The sequence below is a fragment of the Chamaea fasciata genome, unplaced genomic scaffold (assembly GCF_029207755.1).
Source record: "Chamaea fasciata isolate MVZ Bird 193981 ecotype frontalis unplaced genomic scaffold, bChaFas1.0.hap1 SCAF_4, whole genome shotgun sequence".
Lineage (NCBI taxonomy): Eukaryota > Metazoa > Chordata > Aves > Passeriformes > Sylviidae > Chamaea > Chamaea fasciata.
The window spans coordinates 43,141,626-43,157,437 of record NW_027094089.1 but is presented as its reverse complement, the minus strand read 5'-3'; the positions used below and the strand labels follow the sequence as shown (position 1 = coordinate 43,157,437).

At 38.9% G+C, this 15,812-nt stretch overlaps 1 protein-coding gene across 1 annotated transcript in view; it reads left to right on the top strand.

Annotated features, from left to right (window-relative positions):
• The window catches only part of ZNF608 (zinc finger protein 608), an 80,949-nt gene that overhangs the window by 61,206 nt on the left and 3,931 nt on the right, over positions 1 to 15,812 (top strand). Inside the window, exons 4-5 of the mRNA XM_066181396.1 lie at positions 11,397 to 11,484; positions 11,952 to 14,403. Of these exons, the coding sequence (XP_066037493.1) occupies positions 11,397 to 11,484; positions 11,952 to 14,403 (2,540 nt within the window). The remainder of the gene's footprint in view (positions 1 to 11,396; positions 11,485 to 11,951; positions 14,404 to 15,812) is intronic.

The following is a 15,812-nucleotide window of genomic DNA, read 5'->3' as shown; positions in this document are numbered from 1 at the left end:
GACTACTTCGCTTCAGTAGATGCTAACAAAAGCTCTTTTACCTTACTTCTGCTCAAGGAGAACACTATTAGTCACAGTTCATTAGGCTTGTTTACAAAACTGACCTGGTATCTTAAGTGTGTAACTGAAACACTTTTGACTAGGGGCATCTTTTCCACCAAAAAATGGCAAGAATTTTATAATGGGAAGGATAGCACTGCCTACTATTTTTCAAAGAAACTAACTAGTTTGTAGTATAAGAACTGCAAAAATTATGTAGCATATAGCTTTGGCAATGCATAATATTTGTTTCAAATGTAGAAGGTAAAGTTTCAAGCATAGTTTGGTTTATAATCTGTTAGCCATAGTAACAAAAGACCTTAAAATTAGGTTATACCAAATCCCTAAACTGAAGCAATTATGTAGGAAGAAGAGCCCCAAATTTGTAAGGCTCTTGATCTGCTTTTTTTTAGACAGAGGAAAAATGGGAATGCTGGGCCTGGCCAGTGTTTTTGGTGCATGAGTGGGAAAGAGTTAGAAGAAGGAGAATTCATCATTCACACTTGCAGTTTTCATAGGACTCCTATGTACACCCAGTGTTTGACCATACACCACTTTCATCTTTACGAATTTTGCCATGAGGTTTCTTGGTGGCATATTACTGTATTAAGATCTTAACAGAGTTTATATCCCCAAACATAAAGGATGTGTCCCTGTGAGTCTCACAAACTAAATGAAAGAAGAGTTATCTGTCTCCTGTCAGCTATTGAAAGAAAACCTGAGGGAGTTCTGCAGGAGAAATCCCAAATAATTTTATTTCCCTCCCCTTTGTCTTGGACGTGTCTGTCCTAGGTGTTTACTTACCCTTTACCCAGGCTGAAGACAATGAAGTCTTCATGAAATCTGTGAAGCTTAATGCCGAGAGAGAGAGAGAGAGATAGAAATACGTAAAATGCAGTTCAGTAGATTTAAGTATTTTCAGCTGCTTCTCTAAATTGCTATTTTAAATTCTAGTGAGTGGAATAATAGAGAAGTTATGTCTACTAACTGCTGTTGGCCTTTGTAAAGAATGTCTTGTTAGGAGGCTTTATGATTTACTGTGGCCCACAGCTGGCTGCCAGCAGAGATACAGGAATGTGTTCTCTCTTGGGCCTGGAAACTAGAGATGAAAAGGATCCAAAGCTGGCACAAAAGCAAATAAATGCTTTGACTTTAAATAAAGCATCATAATTTATAAGGGGCTCTGCTTCTCAGTCCCAATGAGGTACAAGGATCAGCAGCAGCTCTTTGAGGTTGAGCAGAATTGTCTGTCTGGCTCGACTGCAATTCTGGTATCTCCAGTCTACAGATTTGGAAGAATTTTCATGCTTTGGGATTGGAATTGTTTCTTTATTCATGCTGTTTCTTTTCCATAAATTGTCTCTCTTCTGTCTTCCCTTTCTTTATGTTTCATTAACTACTCTACTGTTCAATAAATAATTGTACCAGTGTTTGCACCTGGCAGCACTTTATCATGATGTACAGAGCTGGGAAATGAATCACCAAAGGCACCAGAAGGTTTATAGGTGCATTTTGTCATCTATTACTTGCTTGGGTTTTATTTATCAAGTTCCTACAGTAGCAGAGTTCAGAGCTGGGAGATAGAGTTCTATTGAGATGCTCTAATACTTGCCTCAGGAAGGAAAAAAAAAAAAAGTGTGAGCTCCTTAAGAGATTTTGGGGATTTTGTCAGTTGTTTTTCTTAGATACACACATACATGCATACATGCATAAGTTTATACCAGCTTCCCCATTTCTACAGCTGTTTCTCAACAGTCTGCTGATGAAAATAGTATTTCTGTGGTCTGGTGTCTGAGAAGAAGAATAGAAATGAGGCAGATAATTCTTAAAAAGAACTCCTGCATACTTGTCTGGGTGAGAAGAAGATGTTTTGATTTCCTCTTTTTTTAGCCCTACTTCTTGTATTGAAACAATAGGTCTTTCCCCCATGCTCCAGACATGTTTTGCTTTGCTATTTACTTGCTTTTAAGGGAGAAAGAGTTTGGGAGAGAAGTAAGTAGCTGAAGAGTTCCTATAATTAATATAAAGTGCAGGAAGCAAGTGTGACAGATTAGTTGAAAAGCCTTGTGTTCTGTTGCTTATCTCAAGTGACATATGGTCCTGGAGTACAAGCAAAGGCAGTGGATTGTGGGGATTCTTTTTCTTTTGCTCTACAAGAAGTCAGAGGAGTGTCCATGTGCTCAGCAGGCCAGCAACATAGGAGCTGAAATAACACTCCTTCAGAAATGAGTGGGAAACTCAAGGGATTACAAAACAGCATTTCCTTCTTCTAAACTTGAGACCGTGACACTTTCAGTGTCAGGCTGTGTAAATCACAGTTACGATTACTGAAGTAAAAAGAAAAAAAATCTGCTAGAAACAGAATACTTTATTTCTGAAAGAGATATGGGTTTTTTTTCAGAACACACAGATGTTAAATGATTTTCAACTTGCATTTTTAGTATCAACTGAAATAAAGTAAGACTGCAGTTTTATTCTCAAGCTGCAGTGAAACAGTGAAGTTGTTCAGTTACTCTGGCCAAAGAAAAGGTAAGGGCTGCGAAAAAACCTAACTCTTTAGTTGTACTCCAGAGGTCAGAAGCCTATGGTTAGTTTATAATAACATTAATTGCACATTTTCTTGTAAACACTGCAGTCATGCAGTCTGACATTCAAGAGGTGTAACAGTAGTTTATCCAAAAGTTTTCCTAGTCCTGCCAAATTCTCATAATTTTGATATAAATCTGGCAGGAAAAAAATCTGTGGGTTGTTGTGGCTTCATAGTTTTCAAAATTGCCACTCTAAGTAGCTCATATTTTAGTAGAACTATTTAGTTGTGGATAAATCAACAAGCCATTTGGGACCCAATCTGATGTAATTTCTGGGGTATTACCCAGTTTTCATTGAGTCTTTTATTGGTCTTTTAATGAGTGTGAAGTTTAGCCTTGTGTTTGATTTGGATCATTCATATTTCTTTAGGCTCTACATTTGCATTTAGGTATTGGTCACTGGTTATTTGTTAGGCAGATGAGCTTTAGAAGAAATATATGTACTGAAAAAAAATGTAACAGTTATCATTATAACTAATAAGGGACATGAGCTCTTTGATTAGATGCAGTCCTGTCTTCAGAACCAATCTGCCCACAGCATTTCATTCATACTTTTTTCCAGGGTAACTGTCATTTCAGCTAACCTCAGCTACATGTCTTCCTAAAATGCTGGGATTTTTTTTATACTAAAGCTGGAAAAGGATAATGTTGCTAGGGAGGCAGGAAAAAGAAATGAAACCAGAGCTTCTTTTAGCTGATCATTCAACTGAATATTGACCAGCTGTGTTCATGAGAAAGAAATAGATGGTGGTGAATAAGCTAGAGTCTAGTTTTCCAAGAAGTTCAATGATTTTCCCAAATCAATACAGCCCATCAGGCTTCAGAGCAAAGGATGCCGGAGACATGACAGTGATGGAAGTTGCTTGTGTTCTTTTGTGTATTAAGCACATGGGCTCATGGGAAACAGGATTTCTTCAGTTATTGCAGTGTTTATTCTTTTATATGCACTGGGATAAACTTCTAGATTAAGAAAATCTATTACTGTAATTATTAGGTGGGATTAAAAAGTTGTCTGCTTGATGGCACAGCTCCATGTTTCCAAGAGCTACTCCTCACTGTATAATTGCTGCTTCTTTTTTGAATGCAAATGGGAGTATGTAATGCAAATACAGTGAATAGGTTCTATAAAACAACTATTTTTCAACTAAGGTGGTAGTTCCTTCTTTCAATATTACCTTTATTTTACCAATGACTTCATAATGAAAAGAAAGGGTATGAAATTCAAATAAAAGTATCCATGAAATTTAGATTGTCATTACTCAGAACTTACTGGAAATCACACAGATATGATCTTACTCTGTTAGGCTGCTGCAGAAGCTACTGTAGTTTGTAGCCCAGCTTTAGCCACCAGCAGAGCAACATTAACTAAAATAGCAGTGTTTAGCCTCTCAAGCCCTATAACCTTTAAACTTGCTATGCTTTCATAAAGTACAGAATACAGAATTAACACCACAGCTAAATGCCTCAGTGGTTTATGACTACACCAGCAGTACTTCATTATGCTTCTTTTTCTTGATGCTATCCAATCTTCTCATCTTCATTATTGTACAGTATTTGTTCAGATAAAGTCCAATGCCCAGGATGACTAATTGCAGATCTGTGCTCCAGATGGTCTGATTACAGGATGTGGTTGAAGTGATTTCTTAAACATTTTCTGCTGCAACAGAGCTCTTGGAAAAAAAAAAAAAAAAAAAAAAAGAAAAAAGAAAAAAAGAAAAAGGAAAAAAGAAAAATAAAAAAAAAAAAAAAGAAAAAAAAAAAAAGAAAAAAAAAAAAAGAAAGAAAAAAGCTCCAAAATCCCACCAGGAAAACAAAACAATAAAAGCCAACCCACCAGTCTTGCGTTTTCAGGCCACCTGGCAATCATTACATTCTCAGGATGACTGATGTTGATGCCTGTTACATGTGCATCTGTTGTAGATGTAGTTAAGTTCATGTGTCATGCTAGACAGAGAGTGTGATCAAAATAGTAAATAAACTGTACATCTCCCAGATCAGCATTCAGTGTGTAAGATATGGCTTCATATGTAGAGTGTTTACTGTTAATTTTAGATTACTGTAGTGGTTTGAAAGCAAAACAAATGAGAGGCTCCAAGTCAGAGATACAATTTAATAGGAATAAAAAGGAAAGAAAGTAAAATAAAATAGATGCAATAATAAAAAAGACCACTGACAGAGTCAGAATACAACCTGAGCGGAGTAATGGAAGCAGTCCAGATGAGGTGGTCTTCCTGAAGCAGTGATCCTGTAGAAAGGTCTGGTAGCTCGGGTCCTCTGGGAATCCAGTGGGTAAGCGCCCCTCTGGTGTTCAGAGTCTCAGCTTATATCCAGGCTGGAATGCTTGGTTTCTCCCTCTGGGCGGGGCATCTCACAATGGGATGGTGAGTCATGTGATAAGGCCAGATGGGCCCATTAACAGGAGGTAGTCCAGGAGGGGGTTATCTGTGAGTCGTGTGGCAAAGGTGCTGATGGGCCCATTAACGGAAGATAAGCCAGAGTGGAGGAGGCAGGGAGCACTGCCTCACCTGGTTTCAACAGTTCATGAAGATGGTGATAGAATATACTTCAACCCAGGACAATTACGTTCTGGATGGAAGCAATCAGGGAGAAATAAGCCATTTGCATTGCAAGTCTAATATAGAAATTGTTCTGCGTTTTTTATGCCTGGATGAATTGCAGGTGTATATGTGGATGTGGGATTGATGGTGATGTGGTGGATATGGTGGTTGCGAGGCAAATGAGTTGTACTGCTTTTATTAAACCAGTGGCAACAAAAACTTGAGATAATCCTAAGAACATAGATTTTCATCTTGCAGCTTTTTGCATTTCATATATTTTAGGTATTGTTAGAAAGTGATGTCAAATAAATACATGTGGGACCAAAAAAATTGCAGTGTCAGATGTGGAATAAGACATGTTTAATCAATGATGGTGGGGTACTCACTGATGACAGATATGTCAGGGTTTGGCTATCCCAGTCATGTCTATATTATTTGTACTTGGCATGGCAGAGACAAAAGGCTAATCAAATTTGACTTGCAAACAAATTTGTGGATTCACTAATCATAAAGATACAAGGAATTGATTATGATGTAGTGGTACATCAAGTAATGCTATCATGCTTCTCTATACCAAGGATTGCATCTCAGCCTTGAAGAAATACTATTCCACAGAGATTTTTGCTACAAGAATTTATCATATTAACCTTTTAAAGAAGTAATCTTACTTTAAAAATTCTGCACTGTAGTACACTTTGAAGATCTTCCTCTGGCATCAGCATAAGTTGTATTAAAATTATCCTCAGGATAGTAAATGTAGTAGGCAGAACTGTTAATTTTGGAATTTTGACCACAGAGGAATCCACTTATGTGCCTTTTAAAATACACATGACTTTCTAAACATATGTACATGACTTTCGATGACTGAAAAGTAGACAAATTGTTCCTAGTTTTGAAAGATTATTTAAATATTCTTCAACAAATCAGTTACAAAAGTGTTCAGAAAGACTTTGGGCAGATCTGGTTTCTCCAGAATTTTACACATACTTTCTGCCAGACTCTCTACTAAGAGCAAAGGGAGCAGCTCCTTTTAAAAAATTGAAGGCTTACCCATTCAGATAACTAGCCTGCTGAGTTCCCTGGTAAAATAATCAGTTTGCACTAAACCAGGATTTTGTAGCTTTTGCTGTGATCTGAACACAAAAGAAGCCTATGCTGTAAAAATTAAGTTAGGCTTTCCAATATGATTAATTGAGTAGTTTCTACTTGTATTGGAATTTGAACATATTTGTTTTCTAAAGCCAGTATTTTTAAAAGCTGGGTCCTGCATTTAAGGTAGTGATGTGATAGTTTGATTCCTCACCACATGATATCATTTTCAAAGTTCTGAATACAAACATAAAAATTCTTGGCTTATGTTCATTGTGGAAAACAGAGTCAAGATAACAAAGATATTAGTATCTGGTTTAGATGAGGTACTTCAGGGGTTTTTTTGTCTCTAAATGAAGGAACATCTGCAAGATTGTAGATGTGTCTGCTAAATGTGCAGTGCCAGAGTAGTCCATATGAACAATACCCTTACTTGGTACTGAAAATGCCTTCGATTGTGATGTTTTTATGTCAAAATAGCATATCTGAATTTCTTAGCAATAAGTTTAGTTACTTCATTTCCAATTTGTGATGACATATTTCATTCTCTGAGGTATAGTTAATAGCACATCTGAATTTCTTAGCAATAAATTTAGTTACTTCATTTCCAATTTGTGATGACATATTTCATTCTCTGAGATATAGTTAATAGTAAATAGCAAATTTTGGTCCTGGTCTTTGTTATGCAGTCACTGAAAAGGAGGAAGAAGGGACAGGGGAAGAAGAGATACATCAGACAGAACAGAATTATTTTATATCAACAGAACGCATAAAAAGTGAAGTTTTTTCTATAGGTTTCTGAAATTATTTTCTTACATACCACTTCTGTGACGTAACCTTTCATTCTGTAATAAAATTCAAGTACAAATTGTCACAGTTGTTTTGTATGCATCAGAAGTGCTTATGTGAAATGGTTTTGTGCTCCTATAAGCCTGCGCTAGTTTTTCCTGCCTGAAAATGTTTTGCCATTAACATTGTGGTTGTGATTATGATGGGTAAAGGAAAAGCATACATAATAGTACACATACTGTGAAGGAAAACTGCAAAATACAGAATCTTCTCTGATTCTTAAAAGGCTGACAATGTTTAGTGTTAAAGAAGCAGCTTCTATTGACAGTGGTGGGCATGAGATGACATCCTGGGTGTACCACTGTCATACATTAATGCTTTCAGGTATGATCCTGACTTTGCTAATAATGGATTTTAGAAGAAAAAAATACAGTAGGTGAACTGTAAACCTTTTGGGTAACATGACCGTTATAACACCATTTTGTAATTCCTACACATAAAACATTCTCTACTTACTGTGTCTACTCTTTAATGATAAAGACTAGCATGGTTAGTAACTTCAGAACTTTTAGTTTTCATATTCTTGTTTGCTTTAATGTAGGATATGTGGCACTGGAGACTGCAGAAATTATTGCTAATTTCAGATACACTGTAACTTTGAATAGTTGCAAAGTTTGAAAAAGGAATGATCAACCAAATTAAATTTATATCCATATTTTGAGGAGATAAGTTTTTTCTCTATTACATCCAATTCTTGTGAACAGTGCTCTGGTAATTGGTCAAACTCTTTAAGATGGCACCCTTAGTTGCTTGAAGAAGAATCTGTGTGTAGTATATATTCTCTGTTGTTTGATCCAACCTCAAAAGAACAGAATGAGATATTTGTCTAAGTTTCCTACTGAATTAGAATCTCAGAGAGTCCAAATACCCCCAGGTACATTTCATTACAAGCACCTGAATTTTTTCCCATTCTTCAGTAATGAGTGTTTTAAGAAGTTTAGCCTCTTGGACTTTTATTAAGATGAAAATGCATCTCTGTGTTCAGATAGTATGAAACCTGTGGGTACTTCAGAACTGTGTTTGCATTTTCTCTCTTGTTCAGGCGAGGTTAAATAAATTACTGCTACATGATGTGTTGTTTAATGTAATAGGGAGTCTCATTACAGGGACTTCTTATAGTTTGACACAGCCCCCAAGAGGTTTGATCCTGTGTGTGATGTGTTCCTTACCAAGGTGGAGGGGGTACACATTCACAAAGAGGAGCTGGAACAACCCAGAGAAGAGCTAGTGCGTCCCTGAGTGCATGGCCAGTGTACTCTGAGGTGGTACTGAGAGGTGAGCTGGACACTACTCTAGCATTGCCACTGGGACAGAGCAGGCTCAGCAGAGGTTCTTGGTCTGAGCTTGAACACTGTGCCAAGACAAACAGTACACCCTGGTTTGGAAGAATAATCCTTTCTCTTCAGCATTACACCAAGTACATAGTGTGGATTAGCAGTACAGTTATCTCCATTTTCGTTTTCTCATGCTTTGGCCTAAAAAGCTTCCACCAGTTACACATTTCCTTAGATCAGTCCTACCTCCCACATTACTTATATTCTCCTCACCCATTGCTGTGATAAACTTAGAATTGAGTAAATTAGTCACCTTCCCTCCCAGTTGTGTGGAATCTTATGTGTGGCTGAGCAATGTGCTGTCCATTAGGGAAAGGAAACGTATTCCTTGCCACAGCTACTTCCTTGTTACAGCTACTGTAACACAGCGTGGTGCTTAATATTCCCTCCTACTTGCAAGAGGCTTTTGCTAAGCTCTTAACGACTTTAAGGGAGGAACTTAGTTGTGTTTGCTTTTGAAATACTGACTTTCTTACACTGGAAGGTCATTTAAATGTCTTCTTAGAATTACTGAAATATGTATTGATTTCAGGAGATTTTGTTACTTTCACTGTTCTATGCTTTCTACCTTGCCCTCTTTTCTGTCAATAGGTAACAAACTATCCATAGGTCTGGTATATAACTAAATGAATAAAGTGCACGTGGAGATAGGCAAGATTACAGATATTAAGGAAGATGGCAACGTAGGTCAGAATAAACCTTCATTAGCACCCTCCCAAAAAACCCAAAACAAACAAACAAATAAAAGACTCAAACTGAAAAAATCCCCACAACAAAAACAATTATGTTTTTTAAAAAGGATAAAGGTGAATTAACTAGCTGGGGAAGAATAAATGACAAAGATAATTCTTCAGTAATATTCTGTGGGATGTCAGAGAGTTCTCTTTGCTTAGTACTTTTAGGAAGTTGGACAAATGCTAGTCAGTTGGCTGGAGGGATCAACTGTGCTGCTTGCAGATAAAGGGGCTGCATGCTCTAATACAATTTACCAGTGGAAAATAATCATGATTTTCACTTGGAACCTTACAGAGTCACAGATTGCAAGCTTTTATAGTGGAAGAAATGCGTCAAGGCTGCCAGAGAAACACCTTTACAATCTCTTTTCTCTAGGGTGTGAATGGCAAGTGGGAACATAGTTTGGAGTTGCTCATTGTAAGAAACCCCATTTCCATCTACAGATGTGCTGTGTTGTTCTCCTCCTCCTCCTCCTCCTTCTCCTCACTACACCCCAACACCCCCTGGCTGCCTCCATGCCTAAGCAAAGGGCAACATAAAGCAGCCTTGGTGTCTTTGCAGGCTGCCTAGTTTGCATAGGCTGTAAAAACACAGCATGGTATTTTAACCCTGATCACAGAATCAGTTAGGTTGGGAAGCACATCTGAGATCATCAAGCTGAAAACCTGACTCTGACACTGGCTGGAAGTGCAGTTTGTCTTCCATGCTTCAGACCAGTTCACCCCAGTGTACAAAATTCCAGTTGCCTAATCACAGTGAAAAACCATAAGGGGGATAAATTTCAAATCTGTTACGGAGAATTTTCAAGGAAATATCTTCTTTCCTGGCACCTCTGCTAATATTTAAAATACTTCCCTGCTGTTAAAAGACCCCTGAGGAAATAAACTGCTGCTTGCATGTTAACTTCACCTCAGTGCAGCAGAGAGGGATGATTTTAGTGCAAAATTAGAAATTGCTGCGGTCAGACAAAGCAAAAGGGTGAGCTGGAAACATTCTGGCACAAATCATATCTATTACAGAGACACTGCAGATAGAATAAGGGAAGTGTAGAGGAAAAACAAGTCTGTCAGATGCGAGTTGGTGTCTTCACGCTTTTCATAAATTTGGAACATTTTGTATTGTGCCTTTCTTTGTTAGATAAAATGTATTTCTTATTTTAATGTGTGTTCTAATGAGAAGAGATGTCTGATTCAATAATACTATCTTCTGTTTATCTGTGGCAGTTAATGAATTAAAGGGGTCATTATGCTGGTTAGTCCATAAACATGATGATAAATTATGTGAGGAAGCATTTGAGGGCAACCTGAAAACATTTGAATAACATCCCCCACATTTATTTTCTTGTTACTTACAATAACCTTATCATTCACAAATTTTACAGGGATAATCCAAATAAAACAAAATTAGAATTCTGCTTTAGGCAGGCAAATTTGCATTTAATAAAAGTCATAAGTGGAAAAGCAATTAAATTACAGTAGGTTTCTTGAAGGATCCCTCTTCCTATATAAATACATACTGCAGTTATCCTACCTTCGCTGCTGTATGGTTGAAATTTCATGTCTAGTCCCTCACTTTCCACAGAAACAAAAGCAAGGCAAATAATGCATTTTTCCAGCTATATCTGCTGAAAAAAACTTGCAGTGCATACATGTGTATGTTTGTGTGTTTGGATATGAGTAATTTCAAGTAAATAGAAGCATCATTATCATAATGTTCAAAGCAAAGCAGATTATTTTTCTCAGTCACCTTCTGATTTAAACACTGTAACTGGTGCTTAGTTTATGCTGGCTGGCTGCCAAGTGAAAACAATTATGTGCAATAATAGCAAAATTAAAAGGTGAGTGTTGCTGTTTTACAGCAGGACATGGCAAAACCCATTTCCTTCTGTGAGCTGTATCTTGATTACACACACAGAGTCACACAGGCAAGCTGTCTTACACACACACACACACACACATGCATCCACACATTCTTGTTCTTTGTCATTTGCTCTTTCCTGTGGGTTTTAACCTGAGGTCACTGAAACCAGAAAATAGGAAGAATATACACCAAAGTGTTTGAAAGCAAATGAGAGTAAACATCTCACTTTGTGGGAGAAGGACAGGGAAAAAAAAAAAAAAAGAGAGAGAGAGAGAGAGAAACAAAAAACCTCTCCCAGTTATTGTTCTAACTGTGATAATATTTTATTTTTCTCTCACTGACAGGTGTCCTGGTGGTAAACGTTACGTGGAGGAACAAGACTTACGTTGGAACACTGTTGGACTGCACAAAGCATGACTGGGCCCCTCCTAGGTAGGCAAACATTCTGAGTCTGTTTTTTCTCAGCTGTATTTTAACCCCTAATCTCAGGCAAGAGATTGTACAGAGATTAATAAAGCACAACTGCTTATAATTGAAAACATGCACCAGGGAAACGAGTTGTTCTCTCTTCCAGAGTGAAACATGGTGCGGAATCTCGTCTTTATTTTAGTTTTATATTTTTGAGAGGGGAGGGGAAATACATGGGATTCAATGAGAGAGCAGTTAATTTTAAAATGTATTTCTGTAAGTTAGCAAAGTTTTTTGCTCCATTGTTCTAACTAGGTGGATATGTCCTTACCATTTTTGTCCTTTTTTAATGACTTTCTCTTTGACACCGTAACATTCTCATTTGTTAGAAGGACATATTTCCCTTAACATTTGTGAAGGTTCTCTTACGGGACGTAGGTTTTTGGTTTTTTAGTTCATGGCTCTTACTGATGAATCTATTGTTTGTACAGGTTTTGTGAATCGCCAACAAGTGACCTGGAAATGCGTGGAGGACGGGGCAGGGGAAAGCGGGCAAGGTCTGCTGCAGCTGCGGCTGTACCTGGGAATGATGCGAGTTTTGCAGAGTCCAGAGGACTTCAGAATAAAAACCGAGGCGGTGCAAATGGGAAGGGGAGGAGGGGCAGCCTTAACTCAAGTGGGCGCAGAACGCCCCCAAACTGCGCCATGGATGACGTCAAAGCCAGCCCCTCATCCACAAACAAGAGGAAAACTAAGCCTCCTATGGAGCTGGATTTGAACTCCAGTTCAGAGGACAATAAGTCTGGAAAACGCATTCGTACTAACTCTAGAAGCACTCCCACCACCCCACAGGGGAAACCCGAGACTACTTTTTTGGACCAAGGCTGCTCTTCCCCAGTGCTGATTGACTGTCCTCACCCCAACTGCAACAAGAAGTACAAGCACATTAATGGATTACGTTACCATCAGGCTCATGCACACTTAGACCCAGAAAACAAACTGGAGTTTGAGCCTGACAGTGAAGACAAAATTTCAGATTGCGAGGAAGCACTGAGTAATGTGGCACTTGAATGCAGTGAGCAAAGCACAAATTTGCCAGGCTTTGATCCACTAAAAGCACCGACATCTCCTTCCTCTGTTGCTACCCCGGGGACCCCCAAGGGAAAGAGGGAACTGACCAGCAATGGCCCTGGTTCAGTTATCAGTTCCAAAACTGGCAAGAATTCTGGCAAAAAGAAGGGTCTGAACAGTGAATTGAACAGCCTTCCGGTAATTTCTAACATGGCAGCCACACTGGATAATTGCTCAGTGGCAGATGGCAGTCTGCAAACCGAAATGCCGAAATTGGAGGCTGAAGGGTTAATTGACAAGAAGAGTTTGGGTGATAAAGGCAAGAAATCGAACAATTGCAAAGTGGATAAAAACCTTTCCAAGCTGAAAACAGCCAGGCCCATTGCCCCAGCGCCAGCACCAACTCCTCCCCAGTTAATAGCCATACCTACTACAGCCTTTACAACCACGACTACAGGGACAATACCGGGACTGCCCTCTCTAACAACTACTATTGTTCAGGCTACACCAAAGAGCCCTCCACTGAAACCCATTCAACCAAAGCCTACAATTATGGGAGAGCCAAGCACTGTAAACCCAGCTCTCACATCACTCAAAGACAAAAAGAAAAAGGAGAAGCGAAAGCTGAAGGACAAAGAAAGCAAAGAGACAGGCAGCCCCAAGATGGATTCTAAGCTGGGGAAGCTGGAGGATTCAAAAGGGTCTGTAAAAGACTTACCTGGACATTTTTTAAAAGACCATCTCAACAAGAATGAAGTGCTAGCCAATGGACTGTCAGAGTCTCAAGAGAGCAGGATGGCAAGTATTAAGGCTGAAGCTGATAAAGTTTACACATTCACAGACAATGCACCCAGCCCTTCCATAGGGAGTGCCTCCAGGATGGAATGCAGCACTTTGGTGAATGGACAATCTGCCATGCCCCCACTGCATGTGTTGACACAGAATGGCGCAGACAGCACGGCTGCTAAAACCAACAGCCCTGCTTACTCAGATATTTCTGATGCAGCTGATGATGGTGGCTCTGACAGCAGATCAGAGGGCATGAGGTCAAAGGCCAGCTCTCCATCAGATATTATTTCTAATAAAGATGGTGTTGTAAAAGGACATTCTTCAACCACAGCACAATCAGCTCAAGCAAAAGAGTCTCATTCTCCCTATTACCATGGCTACGATCCTTATTATTCCCCAAATTACTTGCACTCTGGACAGGTCAGTGCCCCAGCAGCTGGGAACAGCAGTACCCCACAGGGGCTGAAGATTAAAAAAGAGGCTGACGAAGAGGCTGAAAAGAAAGAGAAGGCAGAATCGTCAGATGCCAAGAAAAGCGAAAGCACTTCCTCTAATTTGCAGCCACAACATCAGTCAGTAATAACTCAAAGACACCCTGCACTTGCTCAGTCACTTTATTATGGACAGTATGCCTATGGGCTCTATATGGACCAAAAGTCCTTAATGGCCTCCAATCCTGTTTACAGGCAACAGTATGAAAAATACTATGAGGACCAGAGACTAGCAGAACAGAAAATGGCACAAAGTGGGAGGGACTGTGAAAGGAAGAATGATCCCCCCTTGAAGGAGATTGGAAAGGATGACAACAAGCAGAAGAATATTCCATCTGCCACTATTTCAAAGGCCCCTTCAATTCTGGAGTCCAGCAAAAATAACACTAAAATAGGATCATTAGTTCCTAGCAAAGGTGAGGAGACAAGCAAATCACAGATCCTTTCCAATCACCACCAGCAGCTTCAGTCTGACACTTTCAAAGCCAAACAAATGGAAAACCACCAGCTTATAAAGGAGGCTGTGGAGATGAAATCTGTTATGGACTCAATGAAGCAAACAGGAGTAGATCCAACCACAAGATTTAAACAGGTGAGATCACAGGAAATGGAACAAGAGTGTCTTGGTTTATCTTTTAAGTCATGTGAGATTTTCTTTCTGATTCTGCTACATTCCTCTACCTCTGCAGCCAAACAAGCTCCACCATCCTTTTTTCATGCCGGATGGTATTGTAGTCTGTGAATAGACCAATAAACCTTCCAGTTGAGCTGTTTGAAAAGAACAAAAAAAAAAAAAAAAAAAAAAAAAAAAAAAAAAAAAAAAAAAAAAAAAAAAAAATTAAAAAGTCTGATAAGGTGGTGATGGAACACAGGCTTAAGACCTGAACAGACTATTTTAAATTATATGCATGAATAAAATAGAATTAGATTTCTCTTTTAGATGTAAATTCTAAGCAGTTTGCTTAGTTCAGAAATGAGAAATTTCAAGCACAATAAGCAGCTTTCATTGTGAGAGGACTTAAAGTAGATTTGAAACATGGTTTGAAGTGTTTCTTTTTTTTGTTAAATGACAGGTGGCATTTACTAAAGATGGGTGAGCTGGTTCTTTGAAGAGTTGGCTTAAAGCGCAGCTCTTTATCTTAACCCAAGGTGACCTTTCTGAAGCAGTTAAGTTCCCCTTCTCTCCTCAACCAACCTCAAGCCCCTACAGACCTACACAATGGATGAAATCCTCTCTCCATTGAAGTCAGTGATAGTTTCGCCATTGACTTCAGTGGAACCAGAATTTTATCCAGTGGCTTCATGCTGACCCTCGTGGATGTCACGGTGCCTTCATTTGAGGCAATGTGACTGTCTCTGTGCTCTGAACTGGAGCCTCAATGCTTGATGCTTTCATGTTCTGGTGTATGGTACATCCCAGACTTCACCCTTACAGGCTGTCTTTCAAGGTACAGTGGGATCAGGGGAGTGGGAGTAGAGAGCTCTAAAGGAAGTGGGATGGTACAACCCTAAGTAGGAGAAGATGTCTGCTGATTCAAGTGAGTATTTGAACCAGACTGTCCAAGTGTTGTGTGCTTATATTTCTGTGGCGTGTGCCATAAATGTCTGTCAGTTGGAGAAAATGCTGACAATTATCTCTTGCATATCCTGTATGAGAAAAAGAAGTCTTCTGTTACTTATCCATACCGATTTAGTGTGGTGTTGTAAATAACTCCCCTCCCTAGTTCTGTAACATTTATAAACATGGTCTGTATAATATATATTACGTAAAAAAGTATTTACAGTGCCCAGTACATGTTCTTTAAACCAGGCGGTCCTGATCCAGTAAGTACTTGTCCATCTGTAACTTTACAAACTTGAAATGAGATTGTCAGCTGAAAAAGTCTGCTTTAATATTTGACTTCCATGGAGTCCTGGATGATTGTAATTCTGGAGGCAGTATTAGAATCTTGCTAGCTAGATCAGCATTTCATGTGCATTGTTCCAGGTATTCTAAGTGCT